Below are 15,948 nucleotides of genomic sequence, written 5' to 3' on the forward strand. Positions count from 1 at the left end.
AATATTTGGGTCATACTTTAGATTAGGGTCCAATTCTCACTATTAACTAACTATTAACTACGAATAAACTCATAGGGCCCTATTTTAACAATCTAAACGCAAAGTGTAAAGCGCACGGCACAGGTGCACTCAGGGCGTGTCCAAATCCACTTTTGCTATTTTAACGACGGAAAAACAGTCCGTGCGCCGGGGCGCATTTTTGAAATGGGTTGTCCCTATTCTCTTAATGAGTAATGGGCGTAACGTTCAATAAACCAATCAAAGTGTCATCTCCCATTCCCTTTAAGAGCGAGATGCGCTCGTGCCATGGCGGATTGCTATTTACATATACTTCAAATTATATACTTCATGCCATATACTTCAAATTAAACCCATATACTTCAATGAGAGCGAGACATCACTGCCGTTGTCAGAGCGCGATCAGACCAAACGAATCGAGTGATGAATGCCGTTGGACATAGTGGTGTATTAGAGGTAAAAAATGATATAAATACTGTTCGGTTTCTCACACAAACTGATCGTTTTGTGTCTTAGGAAATCAATGTGTCGTCACGAGCCGCAGGGTTTAATTTGGATTTGTCTGTTGTGTTTTATTTACTCTTATAGTCCAAGTTCCCGCTGACTTGCATTATACCACTGACAGACGGCAGCGGTTGCAGTTAAAAATCATCATTTGTGTTCTACTGAAGAAACAAAGACACCTACATCTTGGATGCTCTGGGGGTAAGCAGATAAACATCAAATTTTCATTTTTGGGTGAACTATCCCTTTAAGGGTCATGCAGATGAGAGGCATTAATAAGTGCTTTATAAGTACTAATAAACAGCCAATAAGCACTAGTTGATAGTGAGAACTGGACCCTAAACTAAATTGTACTGATATTTAATATGGGAGTAGATATTAGAAAATATATTTGGTTCTTACTCAGTAAACAACAGCAGAAGGTTTCAGAATTCATATACAAATGTTTAACAATATTTTTATTTTTGCAGCATTGAAAGCCCTTATCACTTAGTGACAGTTCTCCCGCCCCCCAAAAAAGAGAAATCTTGAAACTGAATATGTCTAATATTTTATTGTAATAATCTGCACCAAATAATAGCTATTAATATCTATAAAAGCCTAACTAACTATACACTATAGATCTAACATTCATATCATCTTGTCCATTATTTATATTACACTGATCTTTAAAAAAATATGAATATTGATTTTATTTTGAAAAATTAAGTCTAAGCTACTAAGCCTCCTCACCCCGATCTAATGGTGTAGTGCTTATATTTCTGAACTCTTCTTCAAGGCAGGCCAGGGCGAGGCAATCCTCCTCTTCCTCATCAGAGTCCTGGAGATCGAGCTGCTCCACAGTCTGGACCTCCCTGATCTCCTGGGCGGCACGAGATAGCGGGAAGTTTGACGAGTCAGGCCGACGAGACTCGGTGCTCGGAGGCCGAAAAGAGATGGGAGAACATCTGCTTATGGTGCCTAAAATGAATAATACGAGATGGATGAGAATACAAGAAGACATGTGAGAGAAACAGTAAGAAAACAGCTGCTAACACACCCTCTGATTTGGGGAATCATTCATGTCTGGCCCAACCAGGGGTGTGTTTTTCTGCACAACGACATAACTTGCTGCTTCACCACCATAGTAAGACGCATCGTTGAACAAAATCAACTAGCTAGTCACGACTACCGAAACCGTATAGTCGCAAACAGCCACGTTGGTGAATGATGATGAATGATCACGCAGGTGGTGGAGTAATAACTTCTTTAAATTAGTCTGTTTGAGATCAAATTAATGCAAGATTTTTTGCAATAAATTATGGACATGGTATCTGAGGACTAATTCTCATTTTCCTCAGTTATTTTGCTTTATTTCCAGATTCAGACATAGGCTCGTTCTTATGTACTAGAGCAGGGGTCTCCAATCCTGCTCCTGGAGGGCCACTGTCCTTCAAAGTTTAGCTCCAACTTGCCTCAACACACCTGCCTGGAATATTCTTGCCTATATTAAGACCTTGATTAGCTGGTTCAGGTGTGTTTAATTAGGGTTGGACCTAATTAGTGGCCCTCCAGGAGCAGGAATCGAGACCCCTGTACTAGAGCATGTTCGCACATGCACACTCTTCAAAAACGATGCTTAAAATCTAATTGTTATATACTATTGAACTAGCATATTGCATATAAAAATTAGTTCGAACTTTGGCCTGTGGAGGGCAGTAATACACTTAGCAGTGTCTACACTGCTGGAATTCAAATAGAGAAGAAGAAGAAGAAGAAGAGAGCTAGTTCAAGATGAGCATTTGTATAATTTAAATTTTTTTTCAGAAAATGAGCAATGGTTTCACTAGATAAGACCCTTATTTCTCATCTGGGATCGTGTTGAACAATTTGAAGCTGCAGTGAAACTAATTTTAACCTTCAAGTGTTTGGTGCCCATTCAAGTCTACTATAAGGAGAAAAATCCTGGAATGTTTTCATCGAAAACCTTAATTTCTTTTCTACTGAAGAAAGAAAGACATGGACATCTTGGATGACATGGGGGTGAGTAAATTATGAGGAAAAGTTTATTTAAAAGTGGACTAATCCTTTAATGTCAACTTGCTTATTTTGCTCAAGATAATGATTTAAGTCCACATGTCATAAAAACAAGAAACTATGCACAACTCAAGAGCTGTCATTCCAACCACAAAAGTTTGCGATGTAGTTTGCGAATGTTCATTTGAACTATGGTTTCGGCAAACACCAAATCTTTGAACTATGTAAGTAACGACAGAACAAGGTGAGTTACATATCAAAGTTTAAGTTTAATTTGTTCAGTAAATTGTCTGTTCAGATTCCTATCCACAAGTATGAATAACAGTAATAGGTCTAGTTTCTAGCAAATACTAATAATTGTGGCTAGCGAGAAATAGAGAGATTATGGGAGAGAGAGAAAGAGAGAGATGTTAAAGCAAGTGACAGAGAAGACGACATGGGAAGACAGTCCTGGGACGGGCAGCTTAAGTTAGCCGGGTCAGAATTATTTACTGTCACACACTGACCTAATCGGCTTCAATCAGACAGAGCTTTAAATGCTCTCTAATCCAGCATATCACAATAATATTCACTTTTCTCTCTTCTATGTGACTTTTTCATTATATTCCCTAGCTTCCTCTTGTCTTGTGTGATCTTTCACTTGCTGATAGTCAACTGAAGTCCTAACTGGATGGCTGCGTGTTCACCTAACAGTGCTAAGCTAACATTATAGTAGGGGTGAAAAAACAGATTCAACCTTTTGAATCAGTTCACCAAAGACTGTTCATTTGTTTAGTGACTCCTTTTTATAGGTTGCATCATTACATCTGTAAGTGGCAACCAGTGAGTGTTTTTTTTTTTCCATAATATGAATCAACTGAATCATTTAAAAGTAATTTTATTAAGTTTATCAAGTTGATATAACTCAAAAAAATGTGTCAATGTATAAACTACCGTTCAATTATTAGATTTTTAAAATGTTTTTGAAAGAAGTCTGTTTTGCTCACCAAGACTGCATTTATTTGATCAAATTACAGTAAAAACAGTAATATTGTGACATTTTCTATCTTAATATATTTTAAAACATAATTTATTCCAGTGCATAATGCAAAGCTAAATTTTCAGCATCATTACTCCAGTCTTCAGTGTCACATGATCCTTCAGAAATCATTCTAATATGCTGATTTGATGCTCCAAAAACAAATCTTATTTTTATCAATACCGAAAACGGTTCTACTGCTTAAATTTTTTGTGGAAATCTTGATGCATTTTTTTCATGATTGTTTGATAAAGAGAAAGTTCAGGAGAACAGCATTTATTTTAAGTAGATTATATATATATATATATATATATATATATATATATATATATATATATATATTATATATATATATATATATAATTATTATTATTATAAACGTATTTGCTGTCACTTTTGATCAATTTAAAGGTGATAGAGAGGATTTTTTCGTCGACTGAGAATCCAAAGACTGTTACTGAGTTTTTTAAATGAGCGCATGCGTAAGAACAGCCCCCCTCCTTGACAGCTCATTTCAAAGGAACGCCTCCCAAAACTCATGCACGAGTATTGGAACACGAGTGTTTACCACCGGCATTCGCTGTGTCGTGTTTTTTGGATTCATTATTTCGGACTCACCGCAGGTAACTCATAATCTGCAGTTGTTACTCCTGTCTTCTGACAAAAACATTGCATGCAGCGCCTGTGGAGTGTGGAAAGTTACTGGAGAGTGCAGCTGATCGCGTAAACGATTGGCTGATGTTTTTAAGGCCCTACCTCGTGCACAGATGATGTATATTAATATTATTACTTTCAGTGCACCTAATAAATAGTCTTTTATCAGTTAGTAAAGACAGTTTCAAGTAATATTGCAAAAATGTATAAAACAAAACATCCTCTTTAGCACCTTTAATGCGTCCCTGCTGAATAAATTTCTTTAAAGAATGTTACTGATCCCAAAAATTTGAACGGTAGTGTAGAAGCAAACAAGAATGATTCATTGACCTAAAAGATTTATTTAAAAACTAAAATGCCCAAGTGGCATACTGTAGCAGGAGTGATTGTGTATTAGCTGATATCACTTCCTACGATTTGGACTCGGGAAATATTGAGTGTCCCCCAATGCACAAGGCTCATTCTACCGTGTCTAACCTGACACAAGTATATGAGACAAAAAGAGAATGAATGGGAGAGAGAGAAAGAGAAAAGCAGGCAAGAGAGCATGGACAGATATCTGACGCTTTGATTTGCACCAGCCGAAATCACAGCTGTCATGCTGTTAAACAGATTATTTTTCCCTCCTCTGCAGACCTGCAACTGATGAGCCGAGAGACAGAGAGGAAGACATGTCGAGAGGTAGAGAAAGCAAGACTGATAATCCAAGCTAGCTAGCTGAGCTGATCTGAGCTGAGCTGAGAGATTGAGGAGCGCGCCGTTGGACGCATTCCCTGCACTCCCGCATACAGCAACCCACAGTAATCTCTTTATGAAACCTCAGCCGCGTGTGCTGGCACAGAAAGCTCAGGAATCAGCTCGGCTTTAATTACGGGCACGAGCCAATAAATCATGCTATTGCCGAGCGTTAGCGCGACTCTTCTACAGCCATGTCATTGATGTCCCGTTGGCCGTAACGGCGTGTCCGAAGGGTTGGCGGACACTCTCTGTAAATGATCATTTAGTCACGGCAAAGATATGACATCAGGCAGGCTCAACATTTTAAACACTGATTTAGCTGTATAAGTCTGGATTAAGTCTGCACACAGAAGGGAAAGAAAGAGGAGAGCTGAAGGTTTTATTTTACTTAGATTGTTTTCTAGTGTATGACAAGGGCCTAGATGTGGTAAACAGACTATAGGAAACAAATAGACACCTTCCCTTGAAGGGATAGTTCATCAAAAAATGAAAATTCTGTCATTGTTTATTCTTCGTCATGTCTTCCAAACCGGTTTGATTTTGGAGCACACACAAAAAATTGTCCATTCAGTGGAAGCAGACAGTGACCAGGGGATTTCAAACATAAAACAGGATGAAAAAGCACCATGAAAGTAGTTCATAAGACTTGTGCATTACACAGGAGATTAATTCATTGAAAATCTTACACTTTCTCATTTGGAATTACACTTCTTCAAACATTGGGGTCAGTAGTTATATTTTTATTGAGTTATTCCTTTTGTGAAAAAAAAATATATATATTTAGCAAGGATGAATTCAATTGATCATTTTTCTATTTTAGATTTCTATTTCTAGTAAATTCTATTTAATAGAAATATTTCTATTAAAAATTACAAATGACTTACTTCTAGCTTCTGACCAGGGCTGTGTCTCAATACTAGTGTTACTTGATCTCAGTGCTGCGTTCGACACTATAGATCATAAAATACTCCTAGATCGACTACAAAATTATACTGGTATTCAGGGCCAGGCATTGCGGTGGTTTAGATCGTACCTATCAGACCGTCACAATTTTGTTTATATAAACGGGGAAAAATCTAAGATCACGATAGTAAACCATGGAGTGCCGCAAGGATCAGTGTTAGGCCCTCTGCTATTTTCAATCTACATGCTGCCACTCGGCAATATTATAAGAAAACATGGAATTAGTTTCCACTGCTATGCCGATGATACTCAGTTATATATTTCAACACAACCAGATGAAATCTCTAAATTATGAAATCTCTAAATTATCCAATCTGACAGAATGTATTAAAGAAGTAAAACATTGGATGACTAGTAATTTTCTTCTATGAAATTCAGATAAGACTGAAGTATTACTTATTGGGCCAAAAACCTGTACACAGAATCTCTCAGACTACAGTCTGCATTTAGAAGGATGTACTGTTACTCCATCCTCGACAGTTAAAGACCTGGGTGTTATATTAGACAGCAACTTGTCCTTTGAAAATCATATTTCATATGTTACAAAAACAGCCTTCTTCCACCTCAGAAACATTGCTAAGATTCGGAATATGTTATCTATTTCTGATGCAGAAAAGTTAGTTCATGCTTTCATGACGTCTCGACTAGATTACTGTAATGCATTATTAGCTGGTTGTCCTGCATCCTCAATAAATAAGCTACAATTAGTACAAAATGCAGCTGCTAGAGTTCTTACCAGGTCAAGAAAATATGATCATATAACACCAATTTTATCATCTCTACACTGGTTACCTATTAAGTTCCGTATCGATTATAAAGTATTGCTAATGACCTATAAGGCTCTAAATGTTTTAGCTCCTGTGTACTTAACTGATCTTCTATCGCCCTACAATCCTTCACGCTCTTTAAGATCACAAAACTCTGGACTTCTGGTTGTACCTAGGATAGCTAAGTCCACTAAAGGAGGGAGAGCATTTTCACATTTGGCTCCTAAACTCTGGAATAGCCTTCCTGATAATGTTCGGGGCTCAGACTGGCTCACCCAGTTTAAATCTAGATTAAAGACGCATCTCTTTAGCCAAGCATTCACATAATGCATCTCATATCAGATCAATTGCACATGACTCTCTTTGCTTAATGTTATGAACAGCAGCTATGCTAATTATTCTCCATTTGCTTTTCTGTTTTGAAAAAACACTAGAGAGGACATCAGCTTCAGTTTGGATCCAGGCTCTTAAGAAGACCTCAGATGACCAACACCTATGAAGAGACGGCGCCAACTCCTGCGAGGACTTCAGAAGATGCAATCATCTGGATCAACATGCACATTCCCAAAATTCTATATCCTAATTATTGTTAATGTAATTCATTTTTCAGGAGTTCATTGCTTCTATGTTCAGTTGAACTGCTAACAGTGATTGTAAATTAATTGCCTAAATTATTACATTATTTGCTAACTGCATTCTTTAAATTATAATGTTGACATGCATTCTCTGTAAAGCTGCTTTGAAATGATATGTATCGTGAAAAGCGCTATACAAATACATGTGAATTGAATTGAATTGAATATTTCAAATAAATGCTATTCATCAACTTTCTATTCATGAAAGAATCCTGAGAAACAGTGGTTTCCACAAAAAAAAATAATGTCACAAAATAAGGTTATGTTCTTCACAGCCCCTTTTCATTCACATCAAATTAAATCTAAAATTTCTCAAGAAATGAAGGCTAATTACCTGAGAAGCACAGCCTCTGTGATGACATTTGCCATAGCATGGTGTGAATGGACGAGGGGTGCTACTGATGGGTCTGCCGTTCACCTGTGTAGTGACTAGCCCTTCCTCTGCGTGATGCTGAAAACTGCTGCGAGATCTCCAGGACTCCTGCCCTGCAACTACAGTACCAAGAAAATGATGCAAGAAAACAAACAATGAGATCTCCACACAGCAAGACAACAATCATCATGTACTGTTGTCTTGAAGGTGAGCCACGATCAGAACTAACATACAGTTTACTAGAAGTTCACAGCTCTAAATATTGACACTGAATGTGTAACCTCCTAACAGCATCCCATGCAGACTCAGATTAGAGTTACTCAACATCAGAAGGCAAGAGGACCACATTCAAACAAATACAAAAGTTGGAAAGGATTTTTGTGTCGGTAGATATAAGTTGGCCCTTCTTTTGCAAAACTCACACACACACCGTTTGTGTGCACACTATGCACCAGCTATCTGACCTCTACATCCACTTCTCTTTGTCACCATCAACTGTTTAAAGGGTTAGTTCACCCAAAAACAAAAATTCTGTCATTAATTTATAGTTTATAATTTATATAATTTATAATTTATAGTTAAATATCTTAATTTGTGTTCTGAAGATGAACAAAGGTCTTACGGGTGTGGAACGACATGAGGGTGAGTAATTAATGACAGAATTTTCATTTTTGGGTGAACTAACCCTTTAAGGTAAATATAAGGTTACATTTAACTTGTGTCAACTAACTCTCATTAGAGTTTTAGTAGACTGTTAGGTTAGGGTTAGTAGAATTTGAACAGTAGAACAGTAGCACTTGCAAAGTTGCTTATAGGAGTGTCAAAACAAAGTGATATTAAGCAGAGAGTATACTAAAAATCTAATGACTGGTAGTTGACATGCAGTTGCAAAGTAGAATGTCTAAAGTAGAATGTCTAAAGTAAATGAAGTGTTACCAAATACTATGCAGTAATATTTTATCTCATCTTATTGAAAATACACTGCCTCATTTTCATGGACTTTTGGATGCTAAAGAAAAAAGAAAGAAATATAGCCTATTATGCCTAAAGAAAATGAAGCTATTTAGGTCCATTAAGATTTTTTGCATTGTAACATTATTTTCATGAAGGTTAAGTACATTTTCCTTCTAAATCCTTTATTTATTTATTTATTTTTGCATTACAATGAGAATTTTGTGGGACAATATGGTCAATTGTCAAAAAAATTAACACAATGCAAGAAAAATATTATTTATTATTTTGTTTGGTAACACTTAATAATACTGTTATTTAGAGAACTGCTATTGTGTCCTTGAACCCCAGGTTAGATTAGTCCCTATAAATGATGTACTGCAAGTCACTAAGTTATGATAAGAGTGAATCTCTAAAACCAAGAACATGCCGGTTCACATTTCACACCAAAATCAAAAGAACAAAAGGTAACACTTTAGAATATTGTTCCGTCATTAATGAATAACTACACAGGAACAAATGAGTAACGCAATATTAACATTCTAGTAACTACTATTAACTAAACTCTGGTTAATGAATTAGTAAGTAATTGCGCTTAGTTGAATGAGGTAGTTCACTATTAGCTAATCAGTAACTACTATTTATTTCATACCTCCAAGAAGACTACTAATAATTACTAGGAAGTTCATAATTCATGAGAGTAATGCACAATGTATAATTGATTCTAAAGTAAAGATCATGGTAACCCACTAGTACTGACTCAAGTGTTACCAAATCCTTCATAAGTAATTACTAATTATTTGGAACCATATTCTAAAGTGAAAAGCAAGATAACTCCCTAGTAATGACTGAAGTCTTTGTAAACTTTACAGGTTTTTGTAAGGTTTTGGATAGTAATAGTAAGTGTTACTACATGCTTCTAAAGGAATTATGGCCATTTGGAACAGTATACTAAAGTGAACCATGGTCACCCACTAGTAATGACCCAAGTATTACTAAATCCGTCAGAACCAATTATCCAAAATTTTACAAAAACCTCAAAAGTTTACAATGACTTCAGCCATTACTAGAGAGTTATCATTGTTTTCCCTTTAGAAAACTGTTCCAAATAATTAGTAATTCTTTCTGAAAGATTTGGTAATACTTGAGTCATTACTAGTGGGTTACCATGTTCACTTTAGAATTAAAGGTGGGATCAGTAGATTTTGAAAAACACTGGACATTGTTGATATTTGAAATCAACCCAAACAAACCCACCCCACTCTTCATTGCTCCACCTCCAAAACTTACATTCCAATCCTAACCACCCTGCTCTGAGTTGGCCCGATTGCTGCCGGTAGGCGAGGTGAGTGCACTAACAATGACGCTAAACACCATATTCTCTCGCAGTCGTCGGTGTGTGGTGGTTTACCTGCACAACTCTCTGTGGTTTACCTGCACAGCTGACGCGCAACAAAATGCTTCACGAAAAATAAAGTGCAGATGATGAATGAACAACAAGATTGCACAAAAAATGAACGTACAGTACACAAGAGTAAATACAAAGTGTTCCTTGTTTGTCGCCAATAACACAGCAGCTCCAGACAATCAAACCCAGTGTTACTCACATTTGAAGCAGTTTCAAAGTCCCTAATATAAACAAAGTCCCTTTAAGACAAGTCATTTCACTCGGCGGCCATCTTTGAAACGCCTCTCAGGCATCCTGGGCATCATGCAATCTCTTTGAATGGGGAAACATCAAATTCTCCAAAACTGTTCGCCAACCTTACGATTAAATTTCATATTTGAAATCACCAATAAAATCTAACAACAACCGGCTCATAAATTTAGTTTCTAAATGCTTGAATCATGACAAAAAAACTGTATTTTTCAGGCTGGATCAAGCTAATGCGCATGCGCAGACCTAAATGCGCGTCTCTTCGGAGGCGCACGTCTGACTGTTTCTATAGAAACCGGTGATTCTAACGGCCGCTAAAGTGATGCGATGACTTTACCAGTCGGCGATTGGCTCTTATTTAGAAGGCCGGACTTATTCCGCCATATTGCCCGTTACACTTTCTCCCATTCAAAACAATACGAGTGACACGTCTTGTGTTATTCTACAGTCTTTGATATAAACGTGGTCCTAAAGCGCTTGCCCAGTCATAAACCTTCATTCCAGTGATATTCTTTTGAGCTTTTGTATTGTGTTCCATCTCTCGTTCTGCAGTCGTTGTTTTTTTGTTAGTTTTTTTCTAAATCTCCCTCTTGCTCGTTCTCTCTCCTCGACCATCATACACCCCCTAATGCTGATTGGTTAGACGTTTGTTGTTGGTGTCGGCCTGACTAACTTCCAAACAGTTTTTTTTTAAATTCTACTGAGTCCACCTTTAATTATATATTATGCATTATTCACATTAATTATGAACCTGTATGTAGTAGTTCTTAGTAGTCCTCTGGGAGGTATGAAAAAATAGTAATTACTAGAATGTTAATATTGCATTACTCATTTGTTTCTGTGTAGTTATTCATTAATGACGGAACAGTGTTCTAAAGTGTTACCTTTTGTTCTTTTGATTTTGGTGTGAAATGTGAACCTGGCATGTTCTTGGTTTTAGAGATTCACTCTTATCATAAATGACTTGGAATACATCATTTAAAGGGACTAATCTAACCTGGGGTTCAAGGACACAATAGCAATTCATGGCTCAATCCTTGTGGGCTTCAAACCATCAAACTACTGGTTGCCAGCCCTAAGCTTTAGCTGGAAAACCACATGAGCCAACACACACCAGCATGACTGCACACAGTGACTGTTTGAAGGTTAAACATGTGTGCCTTCTATTGCCATCTTAAACGCCCGCTGTAATTAAGCCTTTTTCCGACCGACTGGCCGCTGCTCCTGTCAGTGCACGTCAGGGATTGCAGATGCATAGACAGGCCGATAAAAACAACTCGACTGTGACAGAGAAAAAAAATGAGAAAAGGAAAAGACTTTGCAGGAAACTGATGGAGTGACTTACCAGCCAATGAAAACAGAGACGAAACTGAAACAAGGACTTATTTGTCCTTGGTTTTCATTAACCTTGAAGCTCAATGAACCAAATAGATGCCTCATTTTTTTACGGTATATTAGATAAAAACTGCCTTTTGCATATTTAGATTCTGCCTGTTCAAATAAAGGTTTTAAATTCAGCTGTTTAAAGAGATATATTAGTGTTTATAGATGGGCTAATGGCCTCGCCAAGGTAGCACATTAACGGTAAGGAGCTAAAGGATAATTCCAGGAAATAATGAATGTATAAGAAAGAGGCATATTTTACACTCATCTTTAAGCTAGCAGCTCTCTTCAATGGCCAATCCATCTAAGTATGGAATAATTAGGTATCTAAACAACACTTGCTGCACAAAATGCACTGTTAAGAGAGATGGTTGTGGTTTTCATTAAAGTGTGGTCATATATTAGTGTTGGAACCACATAAGTGCTGCATTCCAAATGTCTTATCTCTATTATTAGAGCATAAGGGATGCATTTGTAATGGTAAGGATGTAAATAGCACACAGTGGATGTTTTAAATAACACCTAGTATTGAATTTGCAGTGAGTATGGTTTTAGAGGCATGATTTGGAGTGTGTACACTACTGTTCAAAAACTTCTTCTTTTTTCTTTTTCTTTTTTTTCTTTTTTTGTAAGAAATAAATTGTTTTATTAAGCAAGGACGCATCCAATGGATCAGTAAAGACATTTATGATGTCACAAAAGATTTTTATTTCAAATAAATGCTATCCTTTTGAGCTTTCTATAAATCAGTGAATCCTAAAAAAATGATCACGGTTTACACAAAAATATGCACTGTAATAGGTGCCCTAGAATTAAAAATTGAATTTATCTTGGCATAGTTAAATAACAAGAGTTCAGTACATGGAAATGACATACAGTGAGTCTCAAACTCCATTGTTTCCTCCTTCTTATATAAATCTCATTTGTTTAAAAGACCTCAGAAGAACAGGCGAATCTCAACATAACACATGACTGTTACGTAACAGTTGGAATCATTAATATGTACGCCCCCAATATTTGCATATGCCAGTATTAACGTCTGGATGTGCACAGCTGAATCATCAGACTAGGTAAGCAAGCAAGGACAACAGCGAAAAATGGCAGATGGAGCGATAATAACTGACATGATCCATGATAACATGATATTTTTAGTGCTATTTGTAAATTGTCTTTCTAAATGTTTCGTTAGCATGTTGCTAATGTACTGTTAAATGTGGTTAAAATTACCATTGTTTCTTATTGTATTCACGGAGACAAGAGCCGTCATTATTTTCATTATTAAACACTTGCAGTCTGTATAATTCATAAACACAACTTTATTCTGGAGCCTCAAATTCATTCAGAATCAAATGTAAACATCCAAATAAATACAATACTCACATAATCCGATGCATGCATGCAGTATGCATGACGAACACTTTGTAAAGATCCATTTTGAGGGTTATATTAGCTGTGTGAACTTTGTTTATGCACTGTTTAAGGCAAGCGCGAGCTCCGTGGGCGGGGAGCATGAGCATTTAAAGGAGCCGCAGCCCTGAATCGGCGCATTTCTAATTATGCCCCAAAATAGGCAGTTAAAAAATGAATAAAAAAAAAATCTATGGGGTATTTTGAGCTGAAACTTCACAGACACATTCAGGGGACACCTTAGACTAGGGCTGGGCGATATATCGCATGCGATTCTCACGCGCATTTCGTCAGTAAATCGGGTTCCCTGATTACCGCTAAATCGCCATCACCTGCTTTCAAATGAAGCGCCATTTAACAGACAGAGCCGTAGTTCACTGATAAGCCACGCAAATATCGCGTTCATTATCGAAGGCGATTCATCTGCGATATGAACGTGATATTGCGTGGCTTATCAGTGAACTACGGCTCTGTCTGTTAAATGGCGCTCTGCTTGAAAGCAGGTGATGGCGATTTAGCGGTAATCAGGGAACCGGCTTTACTGACGAAATGCGCATGAGAATCGCATGCGATATATCGCCCAGCCCTACCTTAGACTTATATTAGATCTTGTAAAAAAATGTTCGATGGCACCTTTAACATTTATAATAATAAAAAATGTTTCTTGATCAGTTTATCTGGTTTATGTGCATGTCTTCTTATCGAATAAAATCAGATCGAATATGCCTCAATTTGAGCACATACATTTTTTTATGCACATTTTTAGAATTTATGTGCATCTCGGCATTTCCATCCAGTGTTTTTTTTTTTTATGCGTTATCCCAAAATGCGCATAAAATATGGAATATGGAAACTTAGCTACTGAAGACTAGAGTAATGATGCTAAAAAAATCAGCTTTAACATCAAATAAATAAATTACATTTTAAAATATATTCAAATAGAAAAAAGTTATATTTCACAATACAACTTTTTATTGTATTTTTTGCTGAAATAAATGCAGCCTTGGTTAGCATAATAGACATACAGTAGTGTGTGTGTTTTTTTTAAGATTGCATCTGATCCATTATAAATGTTCAGACTTCAGTGTGAAGTTGTTAAACTCTTGTCTTTGTCATCTTAACTTGAGAGAGCTCTGTTATTATGAAAATTCATATTCAGTGTACTTGTGCTCCTGTGAAATCTGCCGTGAGGTCAGCCCTTCTTCAGGGCTTTATACAGAATAATGTGCTGTTTGCACAGTAAAACTTGACTATACTGAACCTTACTGAAGTGTACAGAATGTTTCGTGTCTCTACAAATATTATTAAGAGTAGAGGCATCTTGATCCAACCATCTCAGGTATACTGTGCACAAAAATTTCAAGAGCTTCTTTAAAATGGGAAGTTCTAAGCTATTTGACTGACTTTATATAATTTCCACTTTTAAAAAGGACTATATCCTGCCCTCTTATCCTATAGAAATATATAGCTTTGTTTTGCCAGAAAAGAGCCTTTATTTTGTTTCTCTACATACCGAGATAACCCTCCATGTCATTCTGCTCTTCTCTAGGGGTTTGAGCTGGAGCTGGACTGTGTTGCAGGACTCCAGGATCCAGCCCCAGTGTGAGGAACCCTTCTAGGTCTTGGTATTGCCCCGACTGGATGTGATGTCGCTGGGATACAGAATGGAGGGCCTGTGGGAGAGAAGAAAATTTCAATTTCTGCATTAAAATTCATTTAATATTTCTGTGAGGCTTAAAGTAAAAAATGCGTGGATGGTAATCACTGTCATAATTAAGAAAAAAAACATTAAAAATTCTTTAAAAAACAAAGCACATTTCTAATTATCTCAGTGCCATACTGTATACACTACCATTTAAAAGTTTAAGGTCTGAAAGATTTTTTAATCTCAAAAATACAGAAAAAAAAAAGTTATAGAGTGATTTATTATTACAATTTAAAATAACAGTTTTCTATTTGAATATGTTTTAAAATGTAATTTATTCCTGTGAAAAAGCTGAATTTTCAGCATCATTACACCATTCTTCAGTGTCACATGATCTTTTAGAAAACATTTGAATATGCCGATTTGGTGCTCAAGAAAACTGTATTATTATTATCAATGTTGAAAACTTGTGCTGCTAAAAAATGTGGAAATAAACAACATTTATTTGAAATAGAAATTTTCAAAAAGTCTTTACTGTCTCTTTTGATCAATTTAATGCATTCTTGCTGAAGAAAAGTATTAAGATAGATAGATAGACAGACAGAAAGACAGTCAGAGAGACCAATGAGCTAATATGCTGTTGGTCCTCCGCATGTTGCCAAAACAGCACTGACCCGCCGAGACATGGACTCTACAAGACCCTTGGTATCTTGCACAAAGACATTAGCAGCAGATCCTTCAAGTTCTGTAGGTTGTGAGGCGGCACCGTCATGGATCGAATTTGTTGGTTAGCACATCCTACAGATGCTCAATTGGATTGAGATCTGGGGATTTTGGAGGTCAGGGTAAACCTTGAACTCTTCATCATGTTGCTCAAACCATTCCTGAACAATTTGTGCAGTGTGGCAAGGTGCATTATACTACTGAAAGAGAACACTGCTATCAGGGAACACATACATTGTCATGAAGGGGTGTACTTGGCCTGCAACAATGTTTAGGTAGGTGGCACGAATGGCCAGACCCAGGGTTTCCCAGCAGAACATTGAGAGCATCACACTCCCTCCACTGGCTTGTCGTCGTCACATAGTGCATCCTAGTTCCATCATTTCCCCAGGTAAATGGCACACATTTACACGGCCATCCATGTGATGTAAAAGAAAGCGGGACTCATCAGACCAGGCAAACTTCTTCCACTGCTTCAAGGTCCAGTTCCAACGCT

General features: G+C 36.9%; 1 protein-coding gene across 1 annotated transcript in view; it reads right to left on the reverse strand.

Moving 5' to 3' along the window:
* Positions 1–976: 976 nt before the first annotated feature.
* Positions 977–15,948, reverse strand: part of zbbx (zinc finger, B-box domain containing) — a 49,550-nt gene continuing 34,578 nt past the window's right edge. The window contains exons 7-9 of the mRNA XM_048168118.1: positions 14,598–14,757; positions 7,648–7,805; positions 977–1,482 (exon numbers count right to left, since the gene is read on the reverse strand). Of these exons, the coding sequence (XP_048024075.1) occupies positions 1,474–1,482; positions 7,648–7,805; positions 14,598–14,757 (327 nt within the window). The 3' untranslated portion in view covers positions 977–1,473. The remainder of the gene's footprint in view (positions 1,483–7,647; positions 7,806–14,597; positions 14,758–15,948) is intronic.

The sequence above is a fragment of the Megalobrama amblycephala genome, linkage group LG19 (assembly GCF_018812025.1).
Source record: "Megalobrama amblycephala isolate DHTTF-2021 linkage group LG19, ASM1881202v1, whole genome shotgun sequence".
NCBI classification, from domain to species: Eukaryota; Metazoa; Chordata; class Actinopteri; order Cypriniformes; family Xenocyprididae; genus Megalobrama; species Megalobrama amblycephala.